Source organism: Mycetomoellerius zeteki, unplaced genomic scaffold (assembly GCF_001594055.1).
Source record: "Mycetomoellerius zeteki isolate Tzet28-1 unplaced genomic scaffold, Tzet1.0 scaffold1426, whole genome shotgun sequence".
Taxonomy (NCBI): Eukaryota; Metazoa; Arthropoda; class Insecta; order Hymenoptera; family Formicidae; genus Mycetomoellerius; species Mycetomoellerius zeteki.
Genome location: NW_017256369.1, coordinates 15,422 through 42,710, shown reverse-complemented (window position 1 = coordinate 42,710; position 27,289 = coordinate 15,422). Strand labels below are relative to the sequence as shown.

General features: G+C 34.9%; 6 protein-coding genes and 1 pseudogene across 11 annotated transcripts in view; 3 read left to right on the top strand and 4 right to left on the bottom strand.

Annotated features, from left to right (window-relative positions):
* Positions 1-529: 529 nt before the first annotated feature.
* Positions 530-2,046, bottom strand: LOC108731891 (uncharacterized; annotated as a pseudogene).
* On the top strand, positions 1,652-4,859 carry l(3)04053 (lethal (3) 04053). Its single transcript, XM_018462441.1, has 8 exons — positions 1,652-2,412; positions 2,535-3,068; positions 3,147-3,343; positions 3,426-3,499; positions 3,554-3,665; positions 3,778-3,840; positions 3,935-4,101; positions 4,365-4,859. The coding sequence occupies exons 1-8, from the start codon at positions 2,148-2,150 to the stop codon at positions 4,495-4,497; spliced, it is 1,545 nt and encodes a 514-aa protein (XP_018317943.1). The 5' UTR covers positions 1,652-2,147; the 3' UTR covers positions 4,498-4,859.
* An 889-nt stretch (positions 4,860-5,748) lies between these two features.
* Asciz (ASCIZ zinc finger protein) lies at positions 5,749-9,509 on the bottom strand. Its single transcript, XM_018462459.1, has 4 exons — positions 9,495-9,509; positions 7,354-7,807; positions 7,031-7,239; positions 5,749-6,926 (listed from the first exon to the last, which is right to left on the bottom strand). Exons 2-4 carry the CDS (start codon positions 7,642-7,644, stop codon positions 5,786-5,788), a joined length of 1,641 nt encoding a protein of 546 aa, XP_018317961.1. The 5' UTR covers positions 7,645-7,807; positions 9,495-9,509; the 3' UTR covers positions 5,749-5,785.
* Positions 8,031-19,885, top strand: SPoCk (secretory pathway calcium atpase). 5 transcript variants are annotated; one of them, XM_018462455.1, is made up of 16 exons: positions 8,031-8,520; positions 11,396-11,772; positions 14,509-14,715; positions 14,830-14,919; positions 15,041-15,138; positions 15,546-15,804; positions 15,890-16,226; positions 16,369-16,757; positions 16,851-17,007; positions 17,123-17,293; positions 17,400-17,715; positions 17,797-17,982; positions 18,065-18,212; positions 18,324-18,416; positions 18,498-18,639; positions 18,725-18,858. In XM_018462455.1, the coding sequence occupies exons 2-16, from the start codon at positions 11,662-11,664 to the stop codon at positions 18,856-18,858; spliced, it is 2,838 nt and encodes a 945-aa protein (XP_018317957.1). In that variant the 5' UTR covers positions 8,031-8,520; positions 11,396-11,661. The 5 variants fall into 5 exon arrangements, with proteins under 5 accessions (XP_018317957.1, XP_018317959.1, XP_018317958.1 ...); XM_018462457.1 differs by lacking the exon at positions 8,031-8,520 and adding an exon at positions 10,154-10,209; XM_018462454.1 differs by lacking the exons at positions 8,031-8,520; positions 11,396-11,772 and adding exons at positions 13,725-13,878; positions 14,310-14,373 and having other exon boundaries at positions 18,725-19,885.
* Positions 19,886-19,956: 71 nt separating this feature from the next.
* On the bottom strand, positions 19,957-22,284 carry LOC108731899 (uncharacterized). 2 transcript variants are annotated; one of them, XM_018462452.1, is made up of 4 exons: positions 22,184-22,284; positions 21,767-21,892; positions 21,529-21,691; positions 20,293-20,371 (listed from the first exon to the last, which is right to left on the bottom strand). In XM_018462452.1, exons 1-3 carry the CDS (start codon positions 22,211-22,213, stop codon positions 21,542-21,544), a joined length of 306 nt encoding a protein of 101 aa, XP_018317954.1. In that variant the 5' UTR covers positions 22,214-22,284; the 3' UTR covers positions 20,293-20,371; positions 21,529-21,541. The 2 variants fall into 2 exon arrangements, with proteins under 2 accessions (XP_018317955.1, XP_018317954.1); XM_018462453.1 differs by lacking the exons at positions 21,529-21,691; positions 21,767-21,892; positions 22,184-22,284 and adding exons at positions 19,957-20,080; positions 20,701-20,813 and having other exon boundaries at positions 20,259-20,371.
* A 110-nt stretch (positions 22,285-22,394) lies between these two features.
* Positions 22,395-23,459, top strand: LOC108731898 (uncharacterized). The gene is made up of 2 exons (XM_018462450.1): positions 22,395-22,616; positions 22,839-23,459. The coding sequence occupies exons 1-2, from the start codon at positions 22,464-22,466 to the stop codon at positions 23,244-23,246; spliced, it is 561 nt and encodes a 186-aa protein (XP_018317952.1). The 5' UTR covers positions 22,395-22,463; the 3' UTR covers positions 23,247-23,459.
* Positions 23,355-27,289, bottom strand: part of LOC108731893 (3'(2'),5'-bisphosphate nucleotidase 1) — a 9,533-nt gene continuing 5,598 nt past the window's right edge. Inside the window, exons 2-8 of the mRNA XM_018462442.1 lie at positions 25,301-25,528; positions 24,861-25,060; positions 24,647-24,780; positions 24,403-24,569; positions 23,980-24,308; positions 23,767-23,868; positions 23,355-23,646 (exon numbers count right to left, since the gene is read on the bottom strand). Of these exons, the coding sequence (XP_018317944.1) occupies positions 23,548-23,646; positions 23,767-23,868; positions 23,980-24,308; positions 24,403-24,569; positions 24,647-24,780; positions 24,861-25,060; positions 25,301-25,528 (1,259 nt within the window). The 3' untranslated portion in view covers positions 23,355-23,547. The remainder of the gene's footprint in view (positions 23,647-23,766; positions 23,869-23,979; positions 24,309-24,402; positions 24,570-24,646; positions 24,781-24,860; positions 25,061-25,300; positions 25,529-27,289) is intronic.

Genomic DNA, 27,289 nt, shown 5'->3' with positions numbered 1-27,289 from the left:
GCTCTAACCAACTGAGCTAATGGGCCAGCTGTACATCGTTTTTATCATTTTGTTGTTACTCTGTTTTTTAAAAAGAAATAAAAATTAATTTATAAGCAAAATAATAAAAATTGCAAGTTAAATATATCTACCAGTAATATAGGAAATATTAAAATAAATATGTGTATTTAAGAAATAAGCTTTGAAATAATGTTTTATTCTCGCAGTCGTTTAAAATAAATTTATAAATAAATACACAAAATAGAATGCACTATTTGATATATATATTGTATTTAAACTATATGTATTTAATATATGGAGCAATTAATTATTGATGCTTTTCTGCCCCAAAATCCGACGTGCACAATACATATATGTATATGCATAATATACTTTTTGTAATATATTTTGATTGCTGACTATTTTTAAATTGTGACATATTTACTTCTAAATCTGTCATGCACATAAATATTATATATAGTGAAATTTTTTCCTTCAATCTATCTTGTACTTATTAAAAACATACAATATGGACAATCTTTATAAATTATTACATTAAGATGATATCATTGGAGATGAAATTTGAAAGCTTAATTTTTTTGAAAGTCGGTTCATAATCGTAATCTTCCTCTGATTCTGTCGAACTGATATTGATAACTTCACTGTGTTTATATTCGACAGGTAACTCTAATACTTCATCGTCTTCGCAAGAACATACATTTATATCTGATTCTATATCGCTCTTCTGAATCCTTGAACGAGCTATATCAACATTCAAATAATCATCAATATCATTGACATCATCAGAGCCGTTATCAATGTAATGATGGAAATCTGATAAACATAATGACGTCTCACTGCTCGATAGATTAAGGCTACAGTTTGAGGAAACACTGTTTTCATTGATGTTCATTATCTCCTTGGATATTTCTAATCCTGAAATTTTATATGCAGCAATATATGCACATAATTACTGTCTTTTTTTTAATCACAATGTCTTATCATTTATCATAAACAAATCTGTACTAGCTACAATATTTTAGAGATTATTGAAGTATTTGTAGTATCCACACTTGTTAAATCTAATGAATTACAGTCTGATATTTGGATGTTTAATCTTCCAAATGAAGCAACAAGTTGAGAACGGAATTTTATATATGATTCCACTTTATAAAAGCATATTTTACACAAAATTGCATTATCTATCTCTGATATCTAAAAAAGAACAATATAATATATACATATTAAATTGTCATATAAACATATATGTAATAAACTAAATATAAATTATTATAGGTATGATATTCACTGTATAACCAGTAATTAATTCGATAGCATCCCTCAGTGTCATATACATATAATCCACCAGATTTTTCATGCTTGTCTTTTTCTTGTGAATTGAGCAACAATTTTTTATCAAATACATTTCTGTGATCATCAGACAACTGCTTACAGGAGATACAATAGATATCAGACTATAACAAAAACCAATTAAATATGTGTACCTGTATGATTAATTTGTATTTTCTAAATTTTCTTTAGGCATTATATGCCATTTATTAAAAAAACAATTATTATTTATTCCACGTGAATGATCCTCACAACAGATTAAAATTAAAAATTTATATTCACCATTTTTCCAAAGGTTATATATCGAATTGATGGGCTAAGCGCGTTATGCAGATCCTCAAAGTTACAACGTAAATATCGACAGGCTATCAATAAGACAGAAGAATATGTATCAATAACTTCCTCTTGAAATGTCTATTTTAAATGAAATGTCAATCAAGAGAGAAAGAGAGATGAGATGCATCGATATACTGGCAGCTGAAAAAAATACTGTACAATTACAATCACTGATGAAAAGATCGCACGAGAAAAGGCACGGTATAGAAGTGCGAAGTGCGAATACTCGAGTCTCTCGTGAATGATTACGAATTACGAATTACGAGTTACGAGCAGAACAGAGCAAAGTGATGGACATTAAAGAGCATCGAACGACGAATGTATGATCATTGTGGAGTGTTGCTGATCGAGCCAACCTAACCTGACACGATCAGCAGGCATAGACAGACAGCAACAGACAGTGACAGACGCAGACGTGAAGCGAAGTGAAGTCGAGCTGGTCGAGCATCGCAAATGACTCGATCGTAGCGTCGACGCGAATTATGGCGAGCCGTAAAAGGACCGACGATCCAGATCGTCGGTCGTCGTTGCCTCAACGCCACTTGTGGTCCTCGTCGTCTGACGAGGAGGAGGAGAAGACGATCTCCTCCTGGACGCCTTGCATAGCGGCGTGTAAGAACTCCCCATCACCGTCGGGGAATGAGATGGGGAGTTTTCTGCCGTTTTTCTCGTCGTCCGATGAGGAGAAAATTACCTCCGCTCGTTGCCAGGATACCCAATCAATCGACTCCGTCGAGCAGTCGACAGGTTAGAATTCACTATCTCATCGTATACTATTTATTATATCATGCGGACGCTTTGAGTTGGGGGGGGGTTTGTTTTTTCCTTTTTTTCGTCTGACTGTGGAAGCTAAAAATGATTTTTCGCAGGTCAAGACGCGTCGTCGCGTCGCGACAATAACCCCTTTAGTTTTAAGGCCTTCTTAAAGAATGGCATGCAGCAAACCAACTATCACAACACTGGAGCAAGGCCAAAGGTCTACTCATCCTCTACATCGAGTCCCGGTAATGTCCTTGACAAAGATAATGTTGGCAGCAGCGTTTATTCCGGTCGAAATCCAACGGAACTGCCAGACTTTGTACAGGATCACCTGATCATTGAACAGTGTTACCTGAACTGTGAGAATAGTCAACCAATACTACCTGATGTGGATAATCTGCCGGATTTTGCATTAAACAGTATGGAACAAAGGCAGTCTCGATTAAGGAACGAGACCAAAAAGAACAACTCTGATGACATCTTGTGCGAAGATCTACGATCGTTTGATCTCACTGATACATTGCACAAAGGCTTACCAAACAGAGATCATTTTGCATCGAGTAAAAGGCATCACTTGGACCTACCTATGTTCGAGGATAGACTCAACGAAACTGCACCTATCGTTCCTCGTCCTGAACACAGAGGTATCTTGCCGGCATGTTTCAAATTATACAATTATGTTCCTGCTAAGTTTGTAAAGATCAGAGGCATTTTCTTTACAGGATTTCCATTCGATTTGCCAGTACCCTTTCCCGACTCCAATCCTAGTATAAATACAACCGCACGAGGTGATCTTCCTTCGGGAGGTGAAGCAAATGTTCACAAATCTCTACCAGATTTCTTAAGCGATGGTCCTATACATAATAGATCTTCAGATTCGGAACCTACAGCGAGCATGGCAGAATCCACAGAAAAAAGGGTAAGATCGCTATGTAATGCAGCAATCCAACAAATAAGATATAGAGGTAGTAGAGAGAATCCAAGATTATATATTATTACAGCTTTTGTTCGAGAATGAAAGGTTACGTCAGCAATTAGAGGCATCTCGAAGGCAACTTAGTGAAAAAATAGAAAGGTAATTATACCTTGCTAGAATAAATTTCAGTTTACATCGATCCGTTAATTGCAGAATTCGTTCATTGGAGGCAGAATTGTTATCTAAAAAGGAAGTCGAACACGAAGAAACTGTGCACTTGGAAAAAGCGATGGAGCAAGTTGAAGATAATTTAAAACGAAGTACAGTAAGTACAAAGATAAGGATCTGCATTTCAAGTTGCAAATTGGAATTCTTACATATTGATTACATTATGTGCCGTTGGGAAACGATGACAGCATTCTATTTGTATTTCATAGAAGCGAGCAGTTAATGCTGAAAGTACTGTCACATCATTGAAAAAAGAGATTAAGGTTTTAACGGTTAGTATTGTTTATGCTTGACCGACTATAATAGAACAGAATATTACTTATATAACACGTGCTGATGTATCGGTTTGTAAATCTGTTAATTTAGACAGAGATATCTCTACTACGACTGGAGAACAGTGAACTTCGAGCTGGTATTTCGGCTGTATCTGGACAAAGTGAATCGAATGCTGGTGCTGTTAACATAAATCGTACGATTAGAAGGCTTGCGCGTGATTTATTCGCGGCTGCATCGTCGGCTGAAGTATCCCTCAGGTATTCTTAATTATTTGACTACTATCAATTACAAAATATGTTTAAAACATTGGCTCTGTTCTTTTTAGCTGAACTTTTGCACCAGTTCATCTTTCTTCCTCTTCTTTCCTCCTGGAAAGAAAAAGAAGAAAGATGAACTGGTGCAAAAGTTCAGCTAAAAGGAACAGTTCTATTTTATAATTAATTTGGAATACTGTCTACTTTAATAAAGAGATGCGTAATTTTTTCCGAATCTAAACGAGATTTCGTATATTTTTTTGCAGACAATTAATGTCCGGTGTGGATAATCTGAGAGTGCTCGCATCAACCCTCGAAAATGTGGACAGGATAGAAGACTGGACCAAAGACTTTTTACCTGATTCCGACGAGGATAATGCCGTCGGTCCCGCAGTATAATAGAATTTTTTCTCTATACACGCGCACACACATACACACACACACACACACATTATATATATTCGTATTTTCACACTATTCCCCTTTTTATCACTTCATCATATAGCCCATCATTCCCCAATTTCACTGCGCATCCATTGATGATAAATGATCCATACGTTGATTAATTCAACGCGTTAATGCATTGCTATGCAATGTATTGATGCTTTGAACGCAATGAGAATTCAATCGTTTCTTGTTATCTACATTCGTTGCAGAATTTTTAATTCCCATCCCTCCTGCTTCCGCCCAGACTAACATCCTGACGTAAGATCGTTTTGATCTGTGAACGTATAAATATATATTATTTATAAAATATTCGTGATATTTTTATATTTGTGACAATTTGTAAAATTTATTTAATCGAATTTATGACGATGCAAAGAAGCAGATACATTTCCGACGATATCATGACTTTCTTTGATTGAAGAAACATATTTTCTTAGTTTTGTATATTGTATGTATGAACAAAAAATGCAAATTTAAAAAATAATCGGAATCTCACGTGATATTATCGCAAAGCTGATAGACATTAAAAATATTCGCCTGTTTTCATCACACAGCATAGCACGTGATGTATAAAGCTAGAATATATTTTTTATATATACAAGAGATATCGAGACTCTCTCTTACCGCGTATACGATATGTATACATGAGGCTTTAAATAGCATACATAACAATTATACATTTAGTCCGGCGATTCCAGTCCATAAATTTACTGATAAGTTCAGATCACAATGCTTGTATATAATATCGTATATATTTATTTTCGATCGTATATAGATACATACATGCGAAGTACACTCGAATGTGTATGATACATGCGTAATACTTTGGTATTGAAAGAAATCAGATATATATATATATATATACATTTCTATACACACACACACACACACACACACACACGTACATACATATGGTCATACATATACAAATATGCAACTACAGATGGATAACATTTATAATGCTCGATTTGTCAACATTTTTTATTTGGCACGCTTGGGATAAAATAAATTTCAAATAAAAAAGTTGGGAGATGAAGTATAGAAGTTAGAAAATTTCAAAGATTGGATGCTTATCCTTTGACGACAAATCGTGTTACGAATTTGAAATATTAATACTTTTTTAACATATTGTAGCACGAAACGATAAAAGATAAATATAAAAATGAATATTTCAACAAATGCAATAAAAATATGAAGAACTAAGTAACTTATTGAAGTTGCAGTGAAAAAAGAATATATCTTATTCAAGTCCCTCGAAAATACTAAGTAGATCGGTCTGTGTTTCGGTGTGACTCGTTTGTGTATTTAACCAAGATCTACAGGCTCCAGTGGAAATGTTGCAATCAGTTCCGCAAATCAGGGATTTTGTTTGAGTCTCGGTAGAAACTGTAGTGTCGTCGTGCGACCAAGCAGTCTGAGTCTGTATATTGGATAATCCTAATTCGGAAGACAGCATTTTATCGCATGTTTGAGTGTACGTGTTGCTGTATAGCAGTTGCTCCATGTTGTCTAGATTATCTGTAGTTTGCGTTTCAATGTTTGAACTTAAAGCAAACGATCTCGACCCGAAAGATTCGGAATAAAAATACGAAGGAGAAAAAGCTTGTTCGGTTTGCGTTTCTATACTGCTAAATCTGTCTTCGAATGTTTTAGTGGTTAGCATAAGATCTGCCTGAGACATTCCATCGGTCGAAGCGAAAGAATACCCTTCGACTGCTGACGTGTCTTCGACATAAGGCAAAGTCATTAAAGCCACTGTGCTCTTTGGTACGCATTGTATTAAAGGATTATGACTGTGATTGTAGAATGTATCGAATTCCGTCTGAGTCACGCTATCATTAAATGCCTCAAATATATCTTTTTCTGGTATCGTTTGCGTACCTGAAGTATTCTTCTCCTCCCAGAAATCTTGCAAGCCCACGTCGTGACGAAGCGGCAGCGGACTAGCCGGAAATAAATTGGTCGACGCGAAATTGTTGCCGAGATTAAGATCCTCTTTCAGCAACGTCTGTTCTGATTGTTTCGATAATGCGCGACACTTTCCACCGCGTTTGTGTATCTTGGACAATTCTCTGTTCGCTTGTGGCGTTTGTGTTTCTATCGATTTCCCGGAGGTTTTCTCCTTAGAAAAATGATTAGTTTGTGTTTGCTGAGATATTCGACGTTTCGTATTGTGTAGATTGTTATTGTTGAATTTTAATGGACTCGGTTTCTTGCTTCTTTTATAATCGTCTGTCTGTACTCCAACATCGGATGTAGTTTTTATCGTATTAATATTTTCGCTATTGTTTCCAGATTTATCTGGATTGGGTAATATTGAGACAGGTTTATTTATAATTTTCCTTGGTAAGATAATTTGCGTTGTCTTGGAGTTGGTATGTCTGCAAAGATATCATGAATACATCAGTAAATTTTCTATTCAATTTTAGTTATGACAATCATGTCGTTATTAAAAATGCGTGAAAAATGTGATGAATAAATATACCGTAAATTTTTATAATTTTCCGTTATAGTGTGCAGAGATCGCTTTGCGTGCGTAAGCAACGCTTCATACGTGACGTAAGTCTTTGAGCAAGAACATGTGAACTCTATGCCACAGATCCTTGTATGTCCGTTTTTAGCGGATTCAGTGGAAAAACTCTTGCCGCAGCGATCGCACACATAATTTTTCTCTGCGTGTACCTTCAAATAATGCTGAAAGAATATAGCATAGTGTTAATTAATATATTCTTAAAATTGATCTCTCCAACTTTTTGTCAGTATTATAAGCTCATTATCATATGAAATATCGAATCGAAATATACATACCTGCTTCAGATACTTCATGGTGCTAAAGTATCTCTGAGAATTAACAGCGTAGACGCACGACTGTACTGGGCAGTGATAGCGTGCGTTTTCCTTTGCAATTTTATCTAACTTTCTGTGCTGGTGCACCTTGAGATCATGTAGCCGGTAGCGCGGCTCATTCCTGAAGACGAGCCCGCATTGCTCGCATTTGATATTGTTATTTATTATGCTCAGCTCTTCCGGCGATGGACAGATCATCTTCACGAATGGCGATGCGCTGCTTTCAGCCGGTCTATCAGGTCTCCTCGGCATTGCAGGTTATCTTACGGCATGATTTCACACAAACTCTCACCGGTATATTTGTCGACTCAGCAATATATATAAAAAAAATACTTGTGTAAAAAATACTATGTTGTCACTTTTACACCTTTTTTTCCCATTTCATTTAGCATGGTGTCTCTTTGATTTACAGTATCTACAGCATAATTAAAGACATGTATAATGTATTAAAAATGTATTTAATCTTTTCTAAAATGCAATAAGTACTCCAAAATACTTGGTGTTTTTGTTTTATATGTACAGTCTCAGGCATATTCATAGTTTGAAAAGCTTTTTCTTATATGTCTCTCGTCAAACTGAAGATATTATTGATACAATTACACATCCAGATATCCCAGATCCGTGTGTGTATATATATATATATATATATATAGTGTTGGAGTTATCCAGGTTTATCTTAGCTGTTCGAAACCATCTTGAAATCAATAAGAAATTTGGAATTAGAATAGTGACACGCGATTAGGTATTGCTTTCGAGTACCCGCACGCATCTCTGCGCATCCCTCAGCCTGTCAGCGCGGCGCTACTTGTCGCAAGCCCCAGGAACGAATTCTCCTTTACGTCCGGCTCGGTACGTTTCGCTCATCGGGGACACCGGGCCGGTTGGGTCGATCGACCTTCCGCCTTCCGAACGGCGCGAATAGCGGCGGCCCGCGGCGGTGGCAAGTGCTCGAGAGACGTGTGCGACGAAAGTGGACCGCGGTCGAATTCGCGAGCGCACACAACATACCGCATACTGACTCAGTGCTGCTTGGTGCTGCTTGGTGCTGCTCGGAGTGCTCGGTGCTGCTCAGTGAGTTCCACCACTCGTACGGAGGACGTGCGTCAACGTGCGTGCGTGCATCGAATTGTATGTTTAATAATTTTCTTTTTGAAACTGCACAATAGATCTGTGTCGGGACCGATTCCCTCACAACTCTCGTCTGTCGATGAACACGAGAACTGGCGATCCACGAGCTGTCACACGATAAAGTTAACGTCGACAGTCGCGTTTCCGGTAATTTTAGTAGATCACCGTGTATACGACGTGCACCACGTACGTTGCGCGGTCGTATTATTGATTTTTACCTGAGAAGAGAAACGCGTAATCGCACTCGTACCTCCTACCTATATGTACGCATGTAGCAGTCCAAGTTCTGTAATCGACTTCTATCAACGCCTCGGGAACTTGTAGAATTATCCGCGACTACCCGGTATTCTAATATCTAATGTATATGTAATAGAATTGATTGCTCCGATGTTTTTAATTGCGCTTTTCCGTAACGTTCCTCTTTCTTTTCTTCTGCTCGGTGAAACTCTAGTATTTATTATGAGGGTTGAATTTCACAGAGAATACTAATTCTGTCAATATCAATCACAGTTGTCTCTGTCACTGTTTGTATTGGAGTCGAGACTGCGACCTAGAAAAAAAAATGAAATTGTTTAAAATGTCAAAAATTAATCAGCCTAAAGATTATCATAATCCAATTGCCATATGAGAAATTTATTTCCATTGCTAATTAACAATTTGTCAGACCGTCAAAATATCGAAAACTTTCCCTGCCATTTCTCTATGCAAGCACTAATCAATTTTTGTGGAACAGCTTTTTATTTTGATAATCTTTGATAAAAAAAAAAACTTGCCACTGCAAAATAAATATGAAAATAAAATTTGAAAATTTCGATAAATTTTTTTCATCTTCTCATCGGAACATTTCAAATGATTTTAATACGTACAACAAAACTAATTTATTTTATTTTATAAAATTGCTTATGTTGTCTTAAGATTTTTGCATCATATAATGACGCAAAATGTTATACAAAGCTCTAATAAAGTAATCAAACTAATATATTCATTGTGCCAATCATCTATACGACCGTCGTCGTGGACATTGCATTGTTTTTTTTAGAGTTGCACCAATAGAGCCATCATGAACCTAACGTTATCAAAGCTACTCTATCCATAGTTGTTAAGACTAAGAAAGCGTTATCACAATTAAATATATAATATATTTTAATTAGATTCGTTCTGTTTTTTCAGATAAAAGATTTAGTTAATAATAAATTTTATTGCATTAGCACATTAATTAAAATAACATAGAAATATAAAAATATAACATGAATCTGTAATTAACTTATATATATTACAAATTCATAACTTTGTTATTATTTATTTATAATAAATAATATGTGAAGTATTCTAATCAATTTTAAAATTTTGATATTATTTAACTTGTTATCTCAATGGGAGATTATTAATTTTTATGATATAAAAGTCTTCGATTTCAATTGCACTTTATTATCTATTTTTTCAACAAGTATTTGATATAAATATAATAGAGAAACTATCATTTCTGTAATCTCTCTCTCGTTTCAGAAATATTTACATGATTCTGATGCAATTCTAACAACAAAATAATTCACTATTAAAAAAAATATCTAAGTGACGTCACATAAAGTTATCCATAAAAAAATTAACTTTATCTTGGAAGAATATGCGTTATAATTATTGTTAGCGGAAACGAATAAAACTGCTCGATGTGCCGTTAGCAAACATCAGGTCAGTTGTCATTGATCGATAGCGTATGCTCAAACATTTCAAATGTACTTGCCTTTCATGTATTATTAAGATGCTTTGACATTTTACTTCATTACAATTCTTAGAACGTTTGTATATAACAATTTCGACAACATCAACATTTACTTGATTCTAATGCAATTCTAATAATAATAAAAAATTTAGTATTAAAAAAAATATTTTTATATGTGACGTCGCGTGAAGTTATCTATAAAAAAATTAATTTCATTGTTGAAGAATATGCGTTATAATTATTGTCAGGAAACGAATAAAACAGCTGCTCGATATACTCAGCAAATATCGCGTCAGTTGTCACTGATCGATAGTGTATGCTCAAATATTTCAATGTGCTCTTGCCTTTCATAGGTCCTTATTATTAATTGAGATGCTTTGACATATTACTCCATTTTACTCCACAATTGCAAAATTAGCACACATAAGTATGTAGATCTAAGAAGCGACTAATTTTGGCATGAATACAAAGGGTTCATCATATTGACATTGAATTATTAAATATATTGCTATATTAGGTATACGCAGATGTACGTGCTTCGATGTTTGCTATTTATTTTTGTTCTGAAGAAAGTTATGCGAGTCTTCAGACGGTGCGCGTATTCTTGGGAAACTGTTCATGACAAAAACTTAATCACCTTGGCGATTAAAATGTCTCCTTGGTGTGTTCCTTGTATTTAATTTCAAAATTATAAACATCGGGCCAGCAAGAGCCAATTAGATTCTATTTAGTGAATGAGCACCTATGAAAATTTTAATGGCTAAAAGGAGATGTATGATATAGATGAATATATAATAAAAATAGAGAACTTTATGCTAAAAAAAAATGTAATTTTAGAAATTAATGTTGGCCCTTCATTTTTATTAATATAAAAATAAAAGGCGGTTAGATCCCGAAATAATATCTGGTACATTAACAACATTCGGCACATAAAATGTAATAAAATGATCAGCGACAAGATAGAAATGCTTAGTTCGTCACACTGTCAGTCAGTATACTTGTAAATGCGCAAAGTTCGCTAAAAATTTATGTAAACCCGGATCATTCCACGAGATCGTTTCCTTCGCGTGACTAGACATTGCATAGAATAAGACAGACTCGAGACGGGAGAGAGAATGTCAGTCATGTGTACTAAAATCGCTCTATTTGTTTCAGTTTCATTCATACAGAGATATAAGAGAGAAAGATAATACACCATAACGTTGCCATTTTCCCTGGTAAACGAGATTAGAAGAGACAGAGAAACATAGAAAGAGGAAAGAAGAGAAAAGAAGAAGTGAATCAATAGCACAAGATTTTGGTGGTATCCAATCAGCTGGTGCTTTCATCTTTGGTGTCAAGCCATATTTTCTGTTCCTGTTCTCTCTAGAAAAACGAAATATTACCGGTAGGGGTGCTGAGAGAAACCATTCTTCTCCGCGATGAGAGACACCGGCAACCAGGCCAAGTACGAGCAGCTCTTAGATGACGCTGGTCTCGAAATTCGCAACGACGACAAGGAACACAATGAAGAAAATACGACATTAGACGAGGTAAGCCCAATGGTAGATTAGAATATTTTGCAGCTCTGAACAACGATCAGGAATATGAATTCTTTGTATCTTCATACATGCATGCATATAAAATTTTTAATTATATTCATCAATATTTAAATTTAATTCTCTGTCAGCAGCTAGAGTCTTTAAAGACATCATTGATATTCTGATAGTGACTTTTGGTCTCGCTTTTGGTAGATAAATTTAAATCTGTAAAAATAAGTACAATACAATATCCAACTTTTATGATGTAGTTAATAAAAAACTTTGACAAATATACCCGAATTTTTTATGATTTTTATATAATCTGAAACAATAAAAAATTTGCTCGAAGGTTACGATCTTTATTGCTGATAGAATAAGAGTTAAAATTCATGTTGCTGGCAAAGAGTTAAGACTTGATATGATCTGATATTTATTGATATTACAGTTGTAAGATGTGCCAAAAAATATGCATTCGACGTATTTCAATGAATACTTTAAGAATGGTGATCTTCGGAAGAGAAAGCTTAAACAACATACATATTTGTGTATTTTTTATTTTAGCCTCTGGCGTCTCTAAATTCATTCCTTGAAAGGTACTAACATATATACATATGTATAAATCATTTGGTATACGTATAATTATTTCACAACTGGATAAAGTAAGACGGAACGAAAAATGCGCGCGGCGATTTCCGATATCTGCAGAACCCAGATTTAAGTGTTTCAAGTTATCATGGAAGTTATCAGCCATCAAAAGTATACCAAACTGAAGCAAGTTGTTTTACTTTCGCGTAATGCGCTCCAACATCTCGTTTTTCTCGGTCCTAGTTTTCGTCGATTTAATATAACGATATTCAAATTTGCAACTTACTTCAGTCATTCGGTTTGATATATCTGTGCCTCGTGGCTGAACTTTTTACACTTTCCCTCCTTCTCCCTTCTATCTCGTAGTGCAGCTACAAAAAAAACGGTTGTTCTTCTGGCAAGGGCGCGAAATTTGATTCTCGTAATCTCTCTAATAATTCCAGTGATTTTTCAAGAGTGTTGAAAGCTGAAAGACGAATATTTCACAATTTTCTCTTTTAATCTCCCACTTAATTAGTCCAGAAAGAAAGATAATCGTTATAAAAATAAAAGACAATAATGAATGAATAATCAGAATTGGAAATCGTGGATTACGATATATGTTTATTACGTAAGTGAAACTCGTATGTTACAAGGAAATTCTCGTCACACATTATACAGTAAACTGCAAGGACGTAAAAATGAGAGCATTGTCAATAAATTGCAAGGATTAATACGACTAATGATACCTGCATAATGATTCCAAGTATCACATTCATTTGATCGGCAAATAACGAAATAACGGCCTGCATTTCGAGAAATGTTTAAACGACACATTAACGCCGTTAAACCTACTGTTCTTCTTAGCACCTTCTTTACTCTGCCTCCTTTGCCACGTTTGCAGCAAGATGTAAGTACGTCTTGTTTCAAGTGGAAAAATACAGCCACGCGCTTGCGCTACTTATGCAATATGTCATGTAAATAAATGAACAGGAATTCATGATATATATTTAAATTGTAATGAAACGCAAGTGGCACTGTATGGCACTGTATGGCACTGTAGTTATATGGGCGAATTTTATTATATAGTCATTTCCCTCCCAGTATAAATAAATCTGACTTTTGGCTTTTTGTGATCCATTGCCCTTCGTGGAATTTGACGTGAACGTTGACGTACGTAAAGATTGACACGGCCCCTTGACACGCCACGCCACGCGCGCCCTGCGTCCTGCCTCCTGCCCTGCCATGACTGCCACGAGGAGCACGAGGTGCATATCGGTGCACAAGTACTGCGTACATGCGTTGATGTGTGTGACACGAGGCCTGTTCTTTTTGGCTCAACTTTTGCACCAGTTCGTCTTTCTTCCTCTTCTTTCCTCCTGGAGAGAAAAGGAAGAAAGATGAACTGGTGCAAAAGTTCAGCCAAAAAGAACAGGCCTACGGTGTGTGACATGACTAGGATATGACACGCGACGCGACGCGACGCAACATTGCAAGAAATCGGAATGACGGAGTATTATGTAGTACAGAGTTCGACAAAAGAAAGAAAATGAAGTACGATCACCCATTGACTCTATATTGACAATACCCGCTGATAGGTACACCGGCGCGTCTCACAATAGTCACGATTCACAACTGTCTCGCCGTCTCGCGTCCTTCGCGAGTCCGCGCGATCCCTTTTACTTATGTGGTGAGGTTGTACGAAAGTGATCGCATTTTCCTATTTATTTGATATGCTGCCTTGTCGTTGACCTATTCTATGATCTGTCCGCGTGTCCGCGATCATGTCCTCTAATCGTTATTTTGATATCTGTTTGGAAATGCATTGACATATCGACTCATTGACTGGACCGCTGTCGGTCACGAGGTTAACGTTCGAACGTTCATTATTTTGTCACAACATATAGTACATCTTTGTTAGTCGAATTTTAACCGACAATTTTTCTGCTTTTATTTATTGTTGGCTCGATTTTTTTTTCCGCCAGTCGAACGTTCTGCCTCGGCGTATGCATATTTTTGCACAATTGTAACAATGAGATAGCGCGCAAGGTAAACAATTTAGCCCAATTTGGTGCTATTGATAAGATGGCGAAAAACAGCGAAAAAAATGCGACAAGTGTGTATTGGTGTGCTGATAGTACACCAATACACATCCAAGTATTTTAATGTGACAATGGTTTTCAGGAAACCATTAAAAGACAAAACTGTGAAATGTGGTTGACAACCGCTGAATCGGCTAGTCTGGGAGCAGAAGAAGTAGCAGCTAGATTACACATCGATGTACGAACAGGACTCAGGTGGCAAGAGGCTGACCATAGAAGGCAACTAACAGGTTTCAATGAGTTTACTGTAAAGGAAGAAGATCCACCATGGAAAAAATACATCGAACAGGTATGTGTTTCCTGTTGTGTGAGTATAAGTCTCGTACAGATAATTGTAACAACGTGCAATACAATTTAATTATATTTGTACACAGTCTCAATTGAATTTATATTCTTTCTTCAGTTCAAGAATCCATTGATTCTTCTTCTACTTGCCTCTGCATTTGTCAGCGTATGCATGAAGCAATTCGACGACGCTGTCAGTATTACTGTGGTAAGTAGATTTACACATGTCATTCATTGATTCCATGAATTTTGGTAAGCATTACCTAACTGATACTTATGTGTGTATGTGTGTATATGTGTGTGTACGTGTGTGATATGTTCTTTTGTAGGCTATCATAATAGTGGTGACAGTTGCATTTGTACAAGAATACCGATCGGAGAAATCTTTAGAAGAATTGAATAAATTGGTACCACCAATATGCCACTGGTAAATAGATTTATGCTTCTTATTAGATGCTTCGTTAATCACACGCTATATAATAATGACGAATATTAGTCCAATCGTGGGGCAGCATGTATCTAAATTTACAATTCTTTAGAAGTATGGTCCTTGGAGGATATACTAACCCTTTATACGTGCAGCATTCCTTTTCCTTCTTAGCGAAGAAGATACATATGATATATGTCGTTGCACTCTGTAGAAGGTGAAACTTACTTCTATGAAATTTCGTAAAGTCCTCTGTACTTAACAATTAAAGAAATCCCGACTAAGAATAATCGTCAAAACATTTTTTATCAAATTTTTACTTTGTTAAAACTTTTATTTTCTTAATTTTACTTAATTGTGTTAAGGTACTTTTACATTACTGTTGTATCTTAATATTTTGTTTCCAGCTTAAGAGAGAGCCGTGTAGAGACATTTCTTGCACGTAATTTAGTTCCTGGTGATATAGTATATTTAAATATTGGAGACAGAGTACCTGCCGATATCAGAATATTTGAAGCTATAGATCTGGCGATTGACGAGAGTAGCTTTACTGGAGAGACCGAACCGGCGCAAAAATCGACAGCCCCTTTGCTTAAGACTAATGGATTGACGTCAAAGAGAAATATCGCCTTCATGGGCACTTTAGTACGCTGCGGGAACGGCAAGGTAGATTCTATTCAAACTATATTTAAAATTCTTGAGAATGGTTGCGCTTTACTATCAACTTATGTTATAATATCGCGCGATACAGGGAATTGTAGTGAATACGGGAGAAAAGAGTGAATTTGGGGAGGTTTTCTCGATGATGCAGGCTGAGGAGGCACCAAAGACTCCACTACAGCGAAGCATGGACATTTTAGGTACTCAACTGTCCTTCTATTCGTTCTGCATTATCGGTATCATTATGCTGCTGGGCTGGATCCAAGGTAAGGCTATCCTTGAGATGTTTACCATTGGTGTAAGCTTGGCAGTAGCAGCTATACCGGAAGGCTTGCCTATCGTCGTGACTGTGACACTGGCATTGGGAGTGATGAGAATGGTTAAGAGAAAAGCTATTGTAAAGAAGTTACCAACCGTTGAGACTCTCGGTAAGTTAATAAAAATATGAAATATTTATTTTATTCAAGTTTTGTTCTTCTTATTGGTTTAATTAAGTATTTTTCAAAATATATTTTTCTAATCTCTTATCTAAAACTTCAAACGTAAGGAGAGAGCTTATTTTATTTTTAGGCTGCGTAAATGTAATATGTTCTGATAAAACCGGCACAATTACAAAGAACGAGATGACCGCTACGATTCTCGTTACATCGGAGGGTTACATCGCGGATGTTACTGGAGCGGGATATAACGGGGTAGGAGAAATACACATACGGAAGTGTGATAATCCCGATCTCGCACATGCTGCTATCAGTAACATGCTGGAAATAGGTTGCGTTTGTAACAACGCTATCATACAAAATGACGTTCTGTTGGGACAACCAACGGAAGGCGCGCTGATAGCAGTGGCAATGAAATTCGGAATGTATGGTGTTGCTGATAGGTATTTGCGATTGCAAGAATATCCATTTTCTTCTGAGCAAAAAATGATGGCTGTGAAATGTACACCCAAGTTTGGCGAGGTAAATTTAAACGAAGCAAAGGACTACATTATTCTTAATTATAGATTTTTATTTTGGAATGTTAAATATATATGTTATAATTCTATATTTCAGAATAGGCAGGAAATATACTTTGTGAAAGGTGCTTTGGAGAAAATCTTGCCACAATGTACAAAATATTACGAGAACGGTCAAGTGTATCCCCTTAGTCAAAAGAAAGATCAGGAATTCTTGACAGAAGCATATGATATTGGTCAACAAGGATTAAGAGGTATTATTATTTTTTTCACAAGATATAATAAATGGATAATAAATTTAAGAATTATATTTTTCTGTAACTACCAGTTTGATTATTTATGTGTGTGTATATATATATATATATATAGTGATTGGTCTGGCACGTGGTTCTTCGTTACAAGATTTAATTTATGTTGGTCTGGTTGGTATTTGTGACCCACCAAGACCGTATGTGCGCGAATCTATCAGCATTTTGATAAATAGTGGCGTTAAAGTGAAGATGGTGACTGGTGATGCTAAGGAAACTGCAGCTGCAATAGGTATATAAATAAATAGTATATCACATGTAAAAAGTTTACATTTTTTTATACAATGGATATAAATTTTTACGATTATAAAGTTATGGAAGATTTAATAATCTTTTAGCTAGCATGATTGGTTTGGACACACTTCATAGTCGATTGCTATCGGGAGACGAGATCGATATGATGTCCGAACATCAATTGGAACAGTGCATTAATAGCGTTAGTGTATTTTACCGAGTAACACCAAAGCACAAACTTTGTATTGTAAAAGCCTTACAGAGGAATGGCAACATAGTAGGTATGACCGGTGACGGTGTCAACGACGGAGTTGCATTGAAAAAGGCTGATATAGGCATTGCTATGGGTAAAAATGGCACTGATGTTTGCAAAGAAGCGGCTGATATGATCTTGGTCGATGACGATTTTGGAACTATTATGTAACTAATATATTTCCTAACAATTTTAACGTATGTGAATCTGACTATAATCTTTAACGATTATATGATTTTTTGTTTTAGCGCGGCGATCGAAGAAGGAAAGGGAATCTTTCATAACATTCGCAATTTTGTAAGGTTTCAATTGAGTACTAGCATTGCTGCGCTTTCTCTGATTGCTCTTGCAACATTGATGAGTATACCGAATCCTTTGAATGCTATGCAAATACTATGGATCAACATCATTATGGATGGTCCACCTGCTCAAAGGTGAGTTAAATAAATACTTTTAGTTTAATGTTTTATTATATATTTACTACACACAGTATATTTAATTTTCTTCTGTGTACAGTCTTGGAGTAGAACCGGTCGACAAGGATGTTTTGAAGCAAAAGCCACGAAATACAAAGGAGCCAATGATCACGCGTCATCTCATAATTAACGTCCTATTATCCGCTAGCATCATTATTCTTGGCACCTTATGGGTGTACAATAGAGAGGTAATGTTTTTAAATAAGTTTATAAACACACACACACACACACACACACACACACACGCGCGCGCGCGCGCGCGCGCGCGTTATAGATTATATATGTATATGTTTTTCCAGATGGTTAATGGGAATACCGCGAGAGATACTACCATGACATTCACTTGCTTCGTATTCTTCGACATGTTCAATGCTCTTAGCTGTAGATCACAAGTGAGAGATTTCATATTTTTATTTAATATCTTATATCAAGAAAAAATATTGCTACAGCCTGAAAATATCCATTTGTTTCAGACGAAATCCATATTCACAATTGGTTTGTGGAGTAATAAAATGTTCCTGATAGCCGTAACGCTTTCTGTCATCGGACAAATGCTCGTGATCTACTTCCCTCCATTGCAAAGAATATTTCAAACTGAAGCTCTTACGGCAAAAGGTATCATACTAGAGATACCGTTAAAGATATTCGCGCGCGCGCGAATATATATTTCTTGTATAACATGTTTATTTTTAATTTTCAGATCTTCTATTCCTGGCGGCGTTGACATCGAGTGTCTTCGTCATTAGTGAGATAAAGAAGTTCATTGAAAGACAACTGCAGAGACGTCGGGTCAATGGCCAGTATTATAACAAGTTCGAAATGGACTTTGTATGACAGTTACAGTCTGCCGGCGAGAGCAAGGCGGACAAAGATCATAACGAATAAGCGCATCAATTATCGCTCGGCGTCAGTATGCAGTCGATCGCGTTCGTTTATAATTGACATGTTACGTCTCGCTAACTCACGTCTACTCGACTGTGCTTGCACACATTCGTTCGACTTCGTCACATGTGCACCTCTATCACAAAATAGAATAATAATAATATCTTTTCAATGACAGTTGTAATGTATCGATTGCGCAGTGTGACTGCAGTTTTTTTACAATTTACAAATTGTCGATTCTATTTTTCCCAGTACATTGTGCACGTAGAAAAGAAAAAGGAAGAAACAGAAAGAAACATTTCGGTATGTACCAATGTAGTAGGTTACATAAACTGTAGCTATTAGACTATATTTCATTATTGTATCTACAAAGAGACTATAAGTCACTATTTCATAGATGGTAGCGTGGCTACTGCACATTCCATGCACGTTTGATAGATGACTTAATAATATACTCTGTCTGTAATATAGTCTTAGAGACTGCAGTCCGAAGCAATGTTTGCACTGAATCATTCTATCTTACACCTTTTTCTAAATATCGTAACAGTTTTTAAAGCTCGCTCAGCAACAAGCATCGATTTCACCATTTGTTCCTTTATTGTCAGTTAATTCATGTTAAAGGAGAAGCGAATCATGCAGCATTTTACCGAGTAAAGATAAGACAGAGATAAACACATTGTAATTAAAACCAGCCATACACAAATCGATTGCATTTAATATACAGTTGTAATCGGCGAAAATAAATGCTCTTACAATGTTCCTTATTAATTCCACGATTGCGAACGTATCCTTTCGATAGCAAGGTAATATAATGCAAATTGCATCAACAACGAATGTACTATTTCCCCAAATAGCATAATAGCTAATTTATATTCGAGTAATATTATTCAATTGCGCCATCGAAAAGATACTCGTATGATATATTATACAGATATATTTGAATTAATGTTTCATGAGTATATTAATGAATTAATCACATCATGTCCATATATGTTACGTTATATGTATACAGATATTTTATATTCAATTTTCTAAGAATTTAAACAAAATTATCATTTAATGAATTCCTTCAAGAATACTATAAGTTTTGTATTGATATAATTCCGGTCCACCATAGCCGTAGAGCAGTTTTCCTTTACCATTTTCATCATAATAAGGATATCGATATTTCGGCCTAAAAAAGTAAAGATGAAAATTACTATTTGACGCTTTTCAGTCAAAAGATTTTCTTAAGAGGTTTCTGCGTAATAAAAACGGGAACAATCGGAATCTTACAGATATTTAATAGCTGAAGTAACTTATTAATTTTTTCCAACTTTTTATTCTTTATCGAGATGCTTTGCTTCGCTTACCGTTCGAAATATTGAAAATTGGGTGCTTGAGGTTCCGCGAGTACAGCTGTACTTTCATCAATTAGAGTGAAAAAAAAGATAGCGACTGTTGTTAACGCTATCATCGTCAGCCACTGCAAATGGAGAACAAAATTTCGTAAAATAATGATAATGAAAAAAGTTTGCCTTATTTTTCACGTAACGCATAATTTTTTTATGAAATGACTATACTTAATATTAAGGAATAGAGCTTTAAGAGAAATTTAATTGACATGAGACGCAATGCGTTAAAATTTAGCGATTAGAAAGTTGCCCAAATGACAGCTATTAATTAAATTTTCAAATAATTTGTTCGATATATTCGAGAAAAACAAATTGTACTTATTAGATTGCAAAAGAATTATATTTGCAGTTATATATTTGCAGTATATAATAATGCCATTTCTTATCATTTTTTACTTACAGAGGTAAAACTCGCCATGATAAACCAGACGTGAAATTTGTTTTCTCGATTAAAAAATAGTAACAAATTTTGAAAATAGTATAAAATTGAAGTTTCTTCTGATGAAACAATTATTAATCGTTAACCAATTACTAATAAATTTAACAAATATTACAATACTGATCGCTGTACGCCAACGTTCTAGATTCGCATCAGAACTCAGTCTAAATTTCTTAGTTCCCCTACTACTTCCAGTTCTTTCCCCTTGTAAAGTGAAAGTTCTGAGATACGCTGTGCTACATACACTGATTGCTACATCTGAAATGTCGACTGTGAAATTTTCGCAACATCCGAAAATATGCGTTTTGAAAGCATTGATAAAGTTTCACTAAAGTGTCACTTTCTTGATTGCAAATTATACGTGTTAAAGTATAATTAAGAAAATGCAAAAACATCAAGAAGAAATCATATTCTTTAAACTTCTAATTATTTTTAATTGTACCGATGCTATTGATTAAAACATTAAAATATATAATACTAAATACATATATATATACTTATTTTAATTAATTGCAAATATTTAATTAAAATGGATTTGGTAGAGATAATTTGTCGAAATTTGTGCTAAAATGAGAGAAGAAAACATCATCTTCCTTTAATCATCTCACGCACATTTGTCGTTATATTGATAACACAATTAAAAAATTGCCTCGTGAGTATTTGTAATTATACATATTATAATCAATCAAATTTTATTTTTTTTTTTTAGTTTAGTAAATTATTTACGCCGGACTCGAATATACGTCAATAAAATTTCTATATTATGTTAAAAAAAATATATTTACTTACTATAGTTAATGTTTCAATTTTTCACTGTCTCTCCCCAAGGACCTTTATATCCGATGCCCATTCCTAATTTTGCTATCGCATATTCTCCGAAACGTCCGTTTTCTTGCTCGTATTGAATCCTTCTTTGCTTGCCAACCTCTGGATCAAAGTCCCATTCCGTTTTCTAAATCAAAGTAAAGCAAGAGAAATAAGTGAATTAAAATTATGTCATACCTACATATTATATATGTACATTTACCTCGTGCACAAGAGGTATGCCTGCGATGTTATTTTGAATAAAATCATGCAGGAGTCTGTAGACCGTAGCGTCTGTGACTGACACAATAATTTCACTATGAAGTAATAATGTCATCAGCACAATGATCTATAATGGAATGCATAGAAAGAGTAAAGAGATTATTAGAAAAACGAATCATTGAAATTACTGCCGTCACAAATATATATATAAGAATTTAATTATATTTAAATTATTATACACATTAACTATTACTGATATAAATTTATTAATACATATAACACTATATATATATATATATATAAATTAAGTTATCTTAGATACTTCGTGATAAACATTCTTTTTTTGTTTATAAAGATCTCAAAGTTTTTATCACTTGATTATATACACTTGATATTCTTTGTAATTTTTTAAACCAACCGATATTTGATTATGTCTCAGTTTACACATGGCTTAGTTCACTCCAGCGGAATGGTATCGCTATCGACGCGGAATGACTCTACTCTATGAAATTTGTTCTGTAATCCGACTTATACATGTGATAATATTCGTAGTCTATCGTAATACCGGCAGTGAAAGTAAAAACTCGATCGCGCGCTTAACAACGCGCGAGAATTTAAAAAGTCGCATTAGCTGATCCTCTTGTGAATGACAATTGGTTATTCATGAATCGATACTCGATGTGAATCACGAATTTCTTATGGGGTGTGAGACGGGAGGACATAAAAGCCAGACGGAATCCGAATGGAGTCCCAGTCGTTCATTATTTTCCAGCAGTTGCTTCTGCAATGAGCGCAATTTTGCTCAAGTCATGCACGTTGATAAAGTACTTTTAATGATCATCCTTTGCGCGGTAAGTGATCTATATTAAATATGTAGGAAAAGGCACATACATTAATTTATTTGCTTCTCTGATTCAATTGAAACAAATTTTAATTTTACCTTGCAATTGTAATTTATCAAACGATCCTGCGCTTAAAATGTTAGTTTAATTATGTATTGAATTAATAGAATTCACTTAAATAATTAAATTTTATATTAATAAAAACGAAAATGTAATTGTTATCTTGAGTAGACGAATACATGGTGCAACGATCGAATGTTGACACGAAATGCCCGGACATTTGATTTGTCATCATTTTTCGCATGGCTGCAAGCATTGTTCAGCAACAGAAACAATGTTTCAATTTTTCCAAAACTTTGGCCCAGTCGACCGCAGCTCCAGGAATGGACCAGGAACGGCATCGCGAGTCTGTTACGTCTCGCGTCTTTCAGTACCGAGGAGCCCATGCACATCAAGTTCAGACCCGAGGATGGACCACGCGCTGCAAAAGCATATCAACGGCGTTTCGGATATCGCGGAGAGTGGCTTGTTAAACAATTGGGGAACGGTTTTAGTCCCGATGTTCTACTAAATAAGCGACATGTGCCTAATACGTTCTTAACGCCTACTCCAATGATCCCTTTAGAAGTAGTAATTTGATCCGCGCAGCACAAGTGCATTCGAATACAATCGGTAGAATTATGTTTTAGTTTAAGTTACTAGTAGGAGTTGTATAAGGATAGCCCGAATTCTAGAATACAAAATAATCATCAAGTACAAATCAGTCTGCGCGTTATCATTTATTTGTATATAATGTATATGAGTCAAGTAAAATATTGTCATTGATAAACTCATAAACGTGTTATTTGGCAAGAAAAATATGCGTATAGAATCATGTATCTAAGATTGTAAAAATATATGTGTTACATATGCGGGTACGTTTCCGTGCAGACGAAAGTATTTACAATGCCCACACTTTCACATAATCCACTACAAGCGCTGTTCTTGTATCCCATGTAGGATACCACTTATCTTTCGCGCGATAGAAGTTGTACAATGCCTGTAAAGAATAATATGCTAATTGCATTTATTTGTTAAAATTTCTTTAGCTTATTTGGCATAGCTCTCTCAAACTCTTTAAATCTTAAAAAAATTTAATGTTAAATATTCAACAACATACCTTTGCTTCGACATTTCGCCAAGGTTTGGTGTATCCGTTACTCACGACGTGATCCTCAAATTCGTGAAGACCTCCAACGGCTACACCCAAAGTCAAATATGACTGCAATTAAATGGTATTAAACTTTCATCGTTACGAGATTATAGTAAAACAAATGATACAAATGATATCAAGTCTCTATCAACAAAGGAAAATATAATACAATTTAAATACCGATTTGCCAAATGATACGTCTACAGTTTGCTCCCCGTACTGCACTCCATCGACCTTCACTACAATAAGGCCACTTTTCCATTCAATTTCGAAGATATGGAAATCGTTGGACCAGGAATTGCTCGATAGCCTTTTGGGTAGCACTTGCGCGTTACTTTCATTCCAGGACGCTATCAATCCACCCGCAGCCAATATGTGATTGTTGATGGTCTCACCATTGGGAGTCCTTAGTTCTTCGTTGCCCATCGAGGATACTATCCTAATCTCACGATGCAATCTGGATTCCAATGTACTGTCCAATGTATTTTCGGCGTTATGTAATGTTATCACTACAAAGTACATATTTATAATAGTTTAAGTTTAATTAAGTTCAATTTGGTTTAATAAGTAAACCAAATTGATGGTAAAAAGTTATAAACTTACCAGGAAATACCCAATCGCCATGTGGCAATTTGGCTCTTACTTCGATACGCCCAAAGAGAAATTCAAATTTTCCCTCTGTATTAATTCGTCCAGAGATCAGAGGAGGCAAGATGTATGAACCAGCAGCTTGACGTTGGCAGTCATCTGTACCAATTCTGCCCGTACACCTGTGTGCAAAAAAATATAATTCAATATTTAATTTTAATCTACTTCTATCTTTTTAATTTCCTAATTATCCACATACTCTTCCAGTATTATTCTTCCATTCGATACAAAGTTCTTGCCATATTTAGTATCAAGTAGGATAGGTTTAATGCGCAGCAGTCCATCGCTCGTATCCGTTACATCATTGGTCATATAGATGACAAATTCATGATTCTGTATAGCGAAAATAATAATTTTAAATGAAAAATGCTTTTTTAAATAAATTTATTATCTGCATTCGCGGTGATACATACCGGCGAACCGGAAAAACGTTTCCACTCATTCCATTTTGCGCTATCGAGATTATCGAAGTTATCCTCAAAGATGAGTTGACCTGGACAAGTTTGTCGTTGTTTGCCCTTCTCCGATATCCATGTAGTCGACGTCGTCATGCAGTTCTGTGGACTTTGAGCCGTGTCGCCGATGTATAGAGTGCCGTCAGAGTTGTAGAAATCTGAAGATAAAACACAGGATGTTTTAAACAATTTAAAAAATTGCAAACAATTGCATATCTAATAAATAATCGTTTCTTCAAATAAATCAAATTAAAACATAAATAAATAAAATAAATTATAAATAAATGATAATACTTAAGGTATTGCATTGTTATCGTTGAGATTTGTTCATAATAAAAAAATTAATTATTTGTAATTAAATACAAATAGAAAAATGTACATATTTATAAAAAACCTACCGGTAACTCGATGTGATTGATCAATCAGATTGTACCCTAAGCCCTGATATACAACATGAATCCAATAATAGATAATATCATCTCGTTTTAATTGAAGCTGCTTATCTTGGTAAGTCCATCGTCCATTTCGAATCTTGAGAATATCTTTTGCGAAACGTCCCGCTTCTAAACCATCAAAATCCATATTGATGTTTATATGGAAAGCTACCAATGTAATTCCATGTTCATCTATAGAAAAAAAAAATTATTCCCATTAAAAAAATACAATCCTCCAATTTCAATTATAATATACAGGGTGTTTGAAGTTAATGATAAGTACTGATAAAACTCGCATTATAGAGGTAGAGCGGACTAGCTAAACTCAGTCGAAAAATCCTTTATCATTTTACAATTTTTGCAATAGTTAACAAGATATCAATTACTAAAAATCACCGAATATTGGTTTTTAATAATTTTTTACTCAAATACTATCAACTTTAAACGTATTATACAACGTAAAAATTCTTAGAGTTCTATGAGAAAAAAATAAATAATTTTTGACTCTTGCTGTTTTTCTGTAAAGTTCATAGTACTTAAGTAAAAAATTATTGAAGACCAATATTCGGTGATTTTTAGTAATTGCAGATATCTTGTTAACTATTGCGAAAATTGCAAAAGGGTAGAGGACTTTTCGATTCAGTTTAACCCGCTCTATCCCTATGCGAGTTTTATCGCCATTTAAATATGTTTTATAATTTATTTGCTGAACAGATAATATGCAGTCACAAAACAATCATAATTTAAATTACAAATCAATTCTGTTCTGTTAATTTCAAATCAACTTGCAAAATTATATTTACATACATAGGATGTTTCAAAATTCGCGCCCGCGAAATACAATACATACGTGATACTTTATGCTAAAACAAACAACTTTTTCCTTTAACAAAATTGCGTCCAATAAATAATTTTTGTGCTTATTTGTTAACTTGAACCTGCTCTCCTGCAAAAACTATTTATCAGACACAATTTTGCTAAGTTCGGATCTACAATAGATGTTTTTTAGGCTTTATAAGCCATAAGAAATTGACCAATTACAATCGAATGCGAGGAGAATAAATGACTGTGATTCGTCCATTTCTTATGGCTTAAGGGGATCCTAAACTGATTATCGGACTTGATCGAAGTCGATAGTGCAGACTTTTTAATTCCAAATTCGATAATAGTGACATCTTTGATTCATTTCTTACATTATATTACATATCGTTCTATCTCACTTAAACGCATACATCTGTCCTTATCTAACATATGCCAGCACCATCTATCGCAAGACCGCGCAACTATTACAACACGGAATTTCGGTTCTGTTGACAGTCCCAGTCTTCGCAAAGCATCCATATACACGTATTTTCCATTCGGTGAAAAAGCTTTTCTTCTAAACTTTCAATCTTAGTTCTACAAACTCGATATCATTCGTTACAATAATGTGACCTCAGCCGTATGCTTATTTTCAAAATATAAACTATAAAACTCTTGTATGAAGCAAATATAGACCTGAGGTGTCAGCTGTACGAGCTAAAAGTAAGCGAATTTTTAAACTTTTCTTCGATTTTCTCATAAAATCCGATATAGCTGAGGTCCTGTTTGTGCGTACTTTAATTCTGTAAAAACAATTTTGCAATCCGTCAATTCAATTCGAAGATATTTCACCGAATGGAAATGATGGTAAAGTAGAACAACTTTAGCATCCCCTTAAGGCTAAAAACCTATTGTAAGTCCGAGCTAAAGGAAAAAGTTTTTTCCTGTTATTTGTGCCACCGACGAGATACTATTAAAGACCGTCAACCCTGGACAAATTTTCGGCGGTATAAAAAGGGCCTTAAGGGCCCGGAGATAATCGAAAAGCACTGATATTATCGACAATTGATATAAATTTGCTATTATTAACATAAATATTTGACTAATACATTATTAAATTCATGATATTTTATTACATAAATGCTCTATAAA

Excerpts from the sequence above, each read along its gene's own strand:
- Asciz (XM_018462459.1), bottom strand. The coding sequence starts at position 7,644 with ATGCCGAGGAGACCTGATAGACCGGCTGAAAGCAGCGCATCGCCATTC. Across the intron at positions 7,240-7,353 it reads CCATGAAGTATCTGAAGCAG|CATTATTTGAAGGTACACGC; the intron begins GTATGTATATTT and ends ATATTCTTTCAG. Across the intron at positions 6,927-7,030 it reads GAAAATTATAAAAATTTACG|ACATACCAACTCCAAGACAA; the intron begins GTATATTTATTC and ends ATATCTTTGCAG.
- LOC108731898 (XM_018462450.1), top strand. The coding sequence starts at position 22,464 with ATGGGGTGTGAGACGGGAGGACATAAAAGCCAGACGGAATCCGAATGG. Across the intron at positions 22,617-22,838 it reads TAATGATCATCCTTTGCGCG|ACGAATACATGGTGCAACGA; the intron begins GTAAGTGATCTA and ends TATCTTGAGTAG.
- SPoCk (XM_018462454.1), top strand. The coding sequence starts at position 13,787 with ATGACACGCGACGCGACGCGACGCAACATTGCAAGAAATCGGAATGAC. Across the intron at positions 16,227-16,368 it reads ACCAACCGTTGAGACTCTCG|GCTGCGTAAATGTAATATGT; the intron begins GTAAGTTAATAA and ends TTTTATTTTTAG. Across the intron at positions 18,213-18,323 it reads TATGGGTGTACAATAGAGAG|ATGGTTAATGGGAATACCGC; the intron begins GTAATGTTTTTA and ends ATGTTTTTCCAG.
- LOC108731899 (XM_018462452.1), bottom strand. The coding sequence starts at position 22,213 with ATGTGTAAACTGAGACATAATCAAATATCG. Across the intron at positions 21,893-22,183 it reads TGAGACATAATCAAATATCG|ATCATTGTGCTGATGACATT; the intron begins GTTGGTTTAAAA and ends ATTCCATTATAG. Across the intron at positions 21,692-21,766 it reads GCATACCTCTTGTGCACGAG|AAAACGGAATGGGACTTTGA; the intron begins GTAAATGTACAT and ends ACTTTGATTTAG.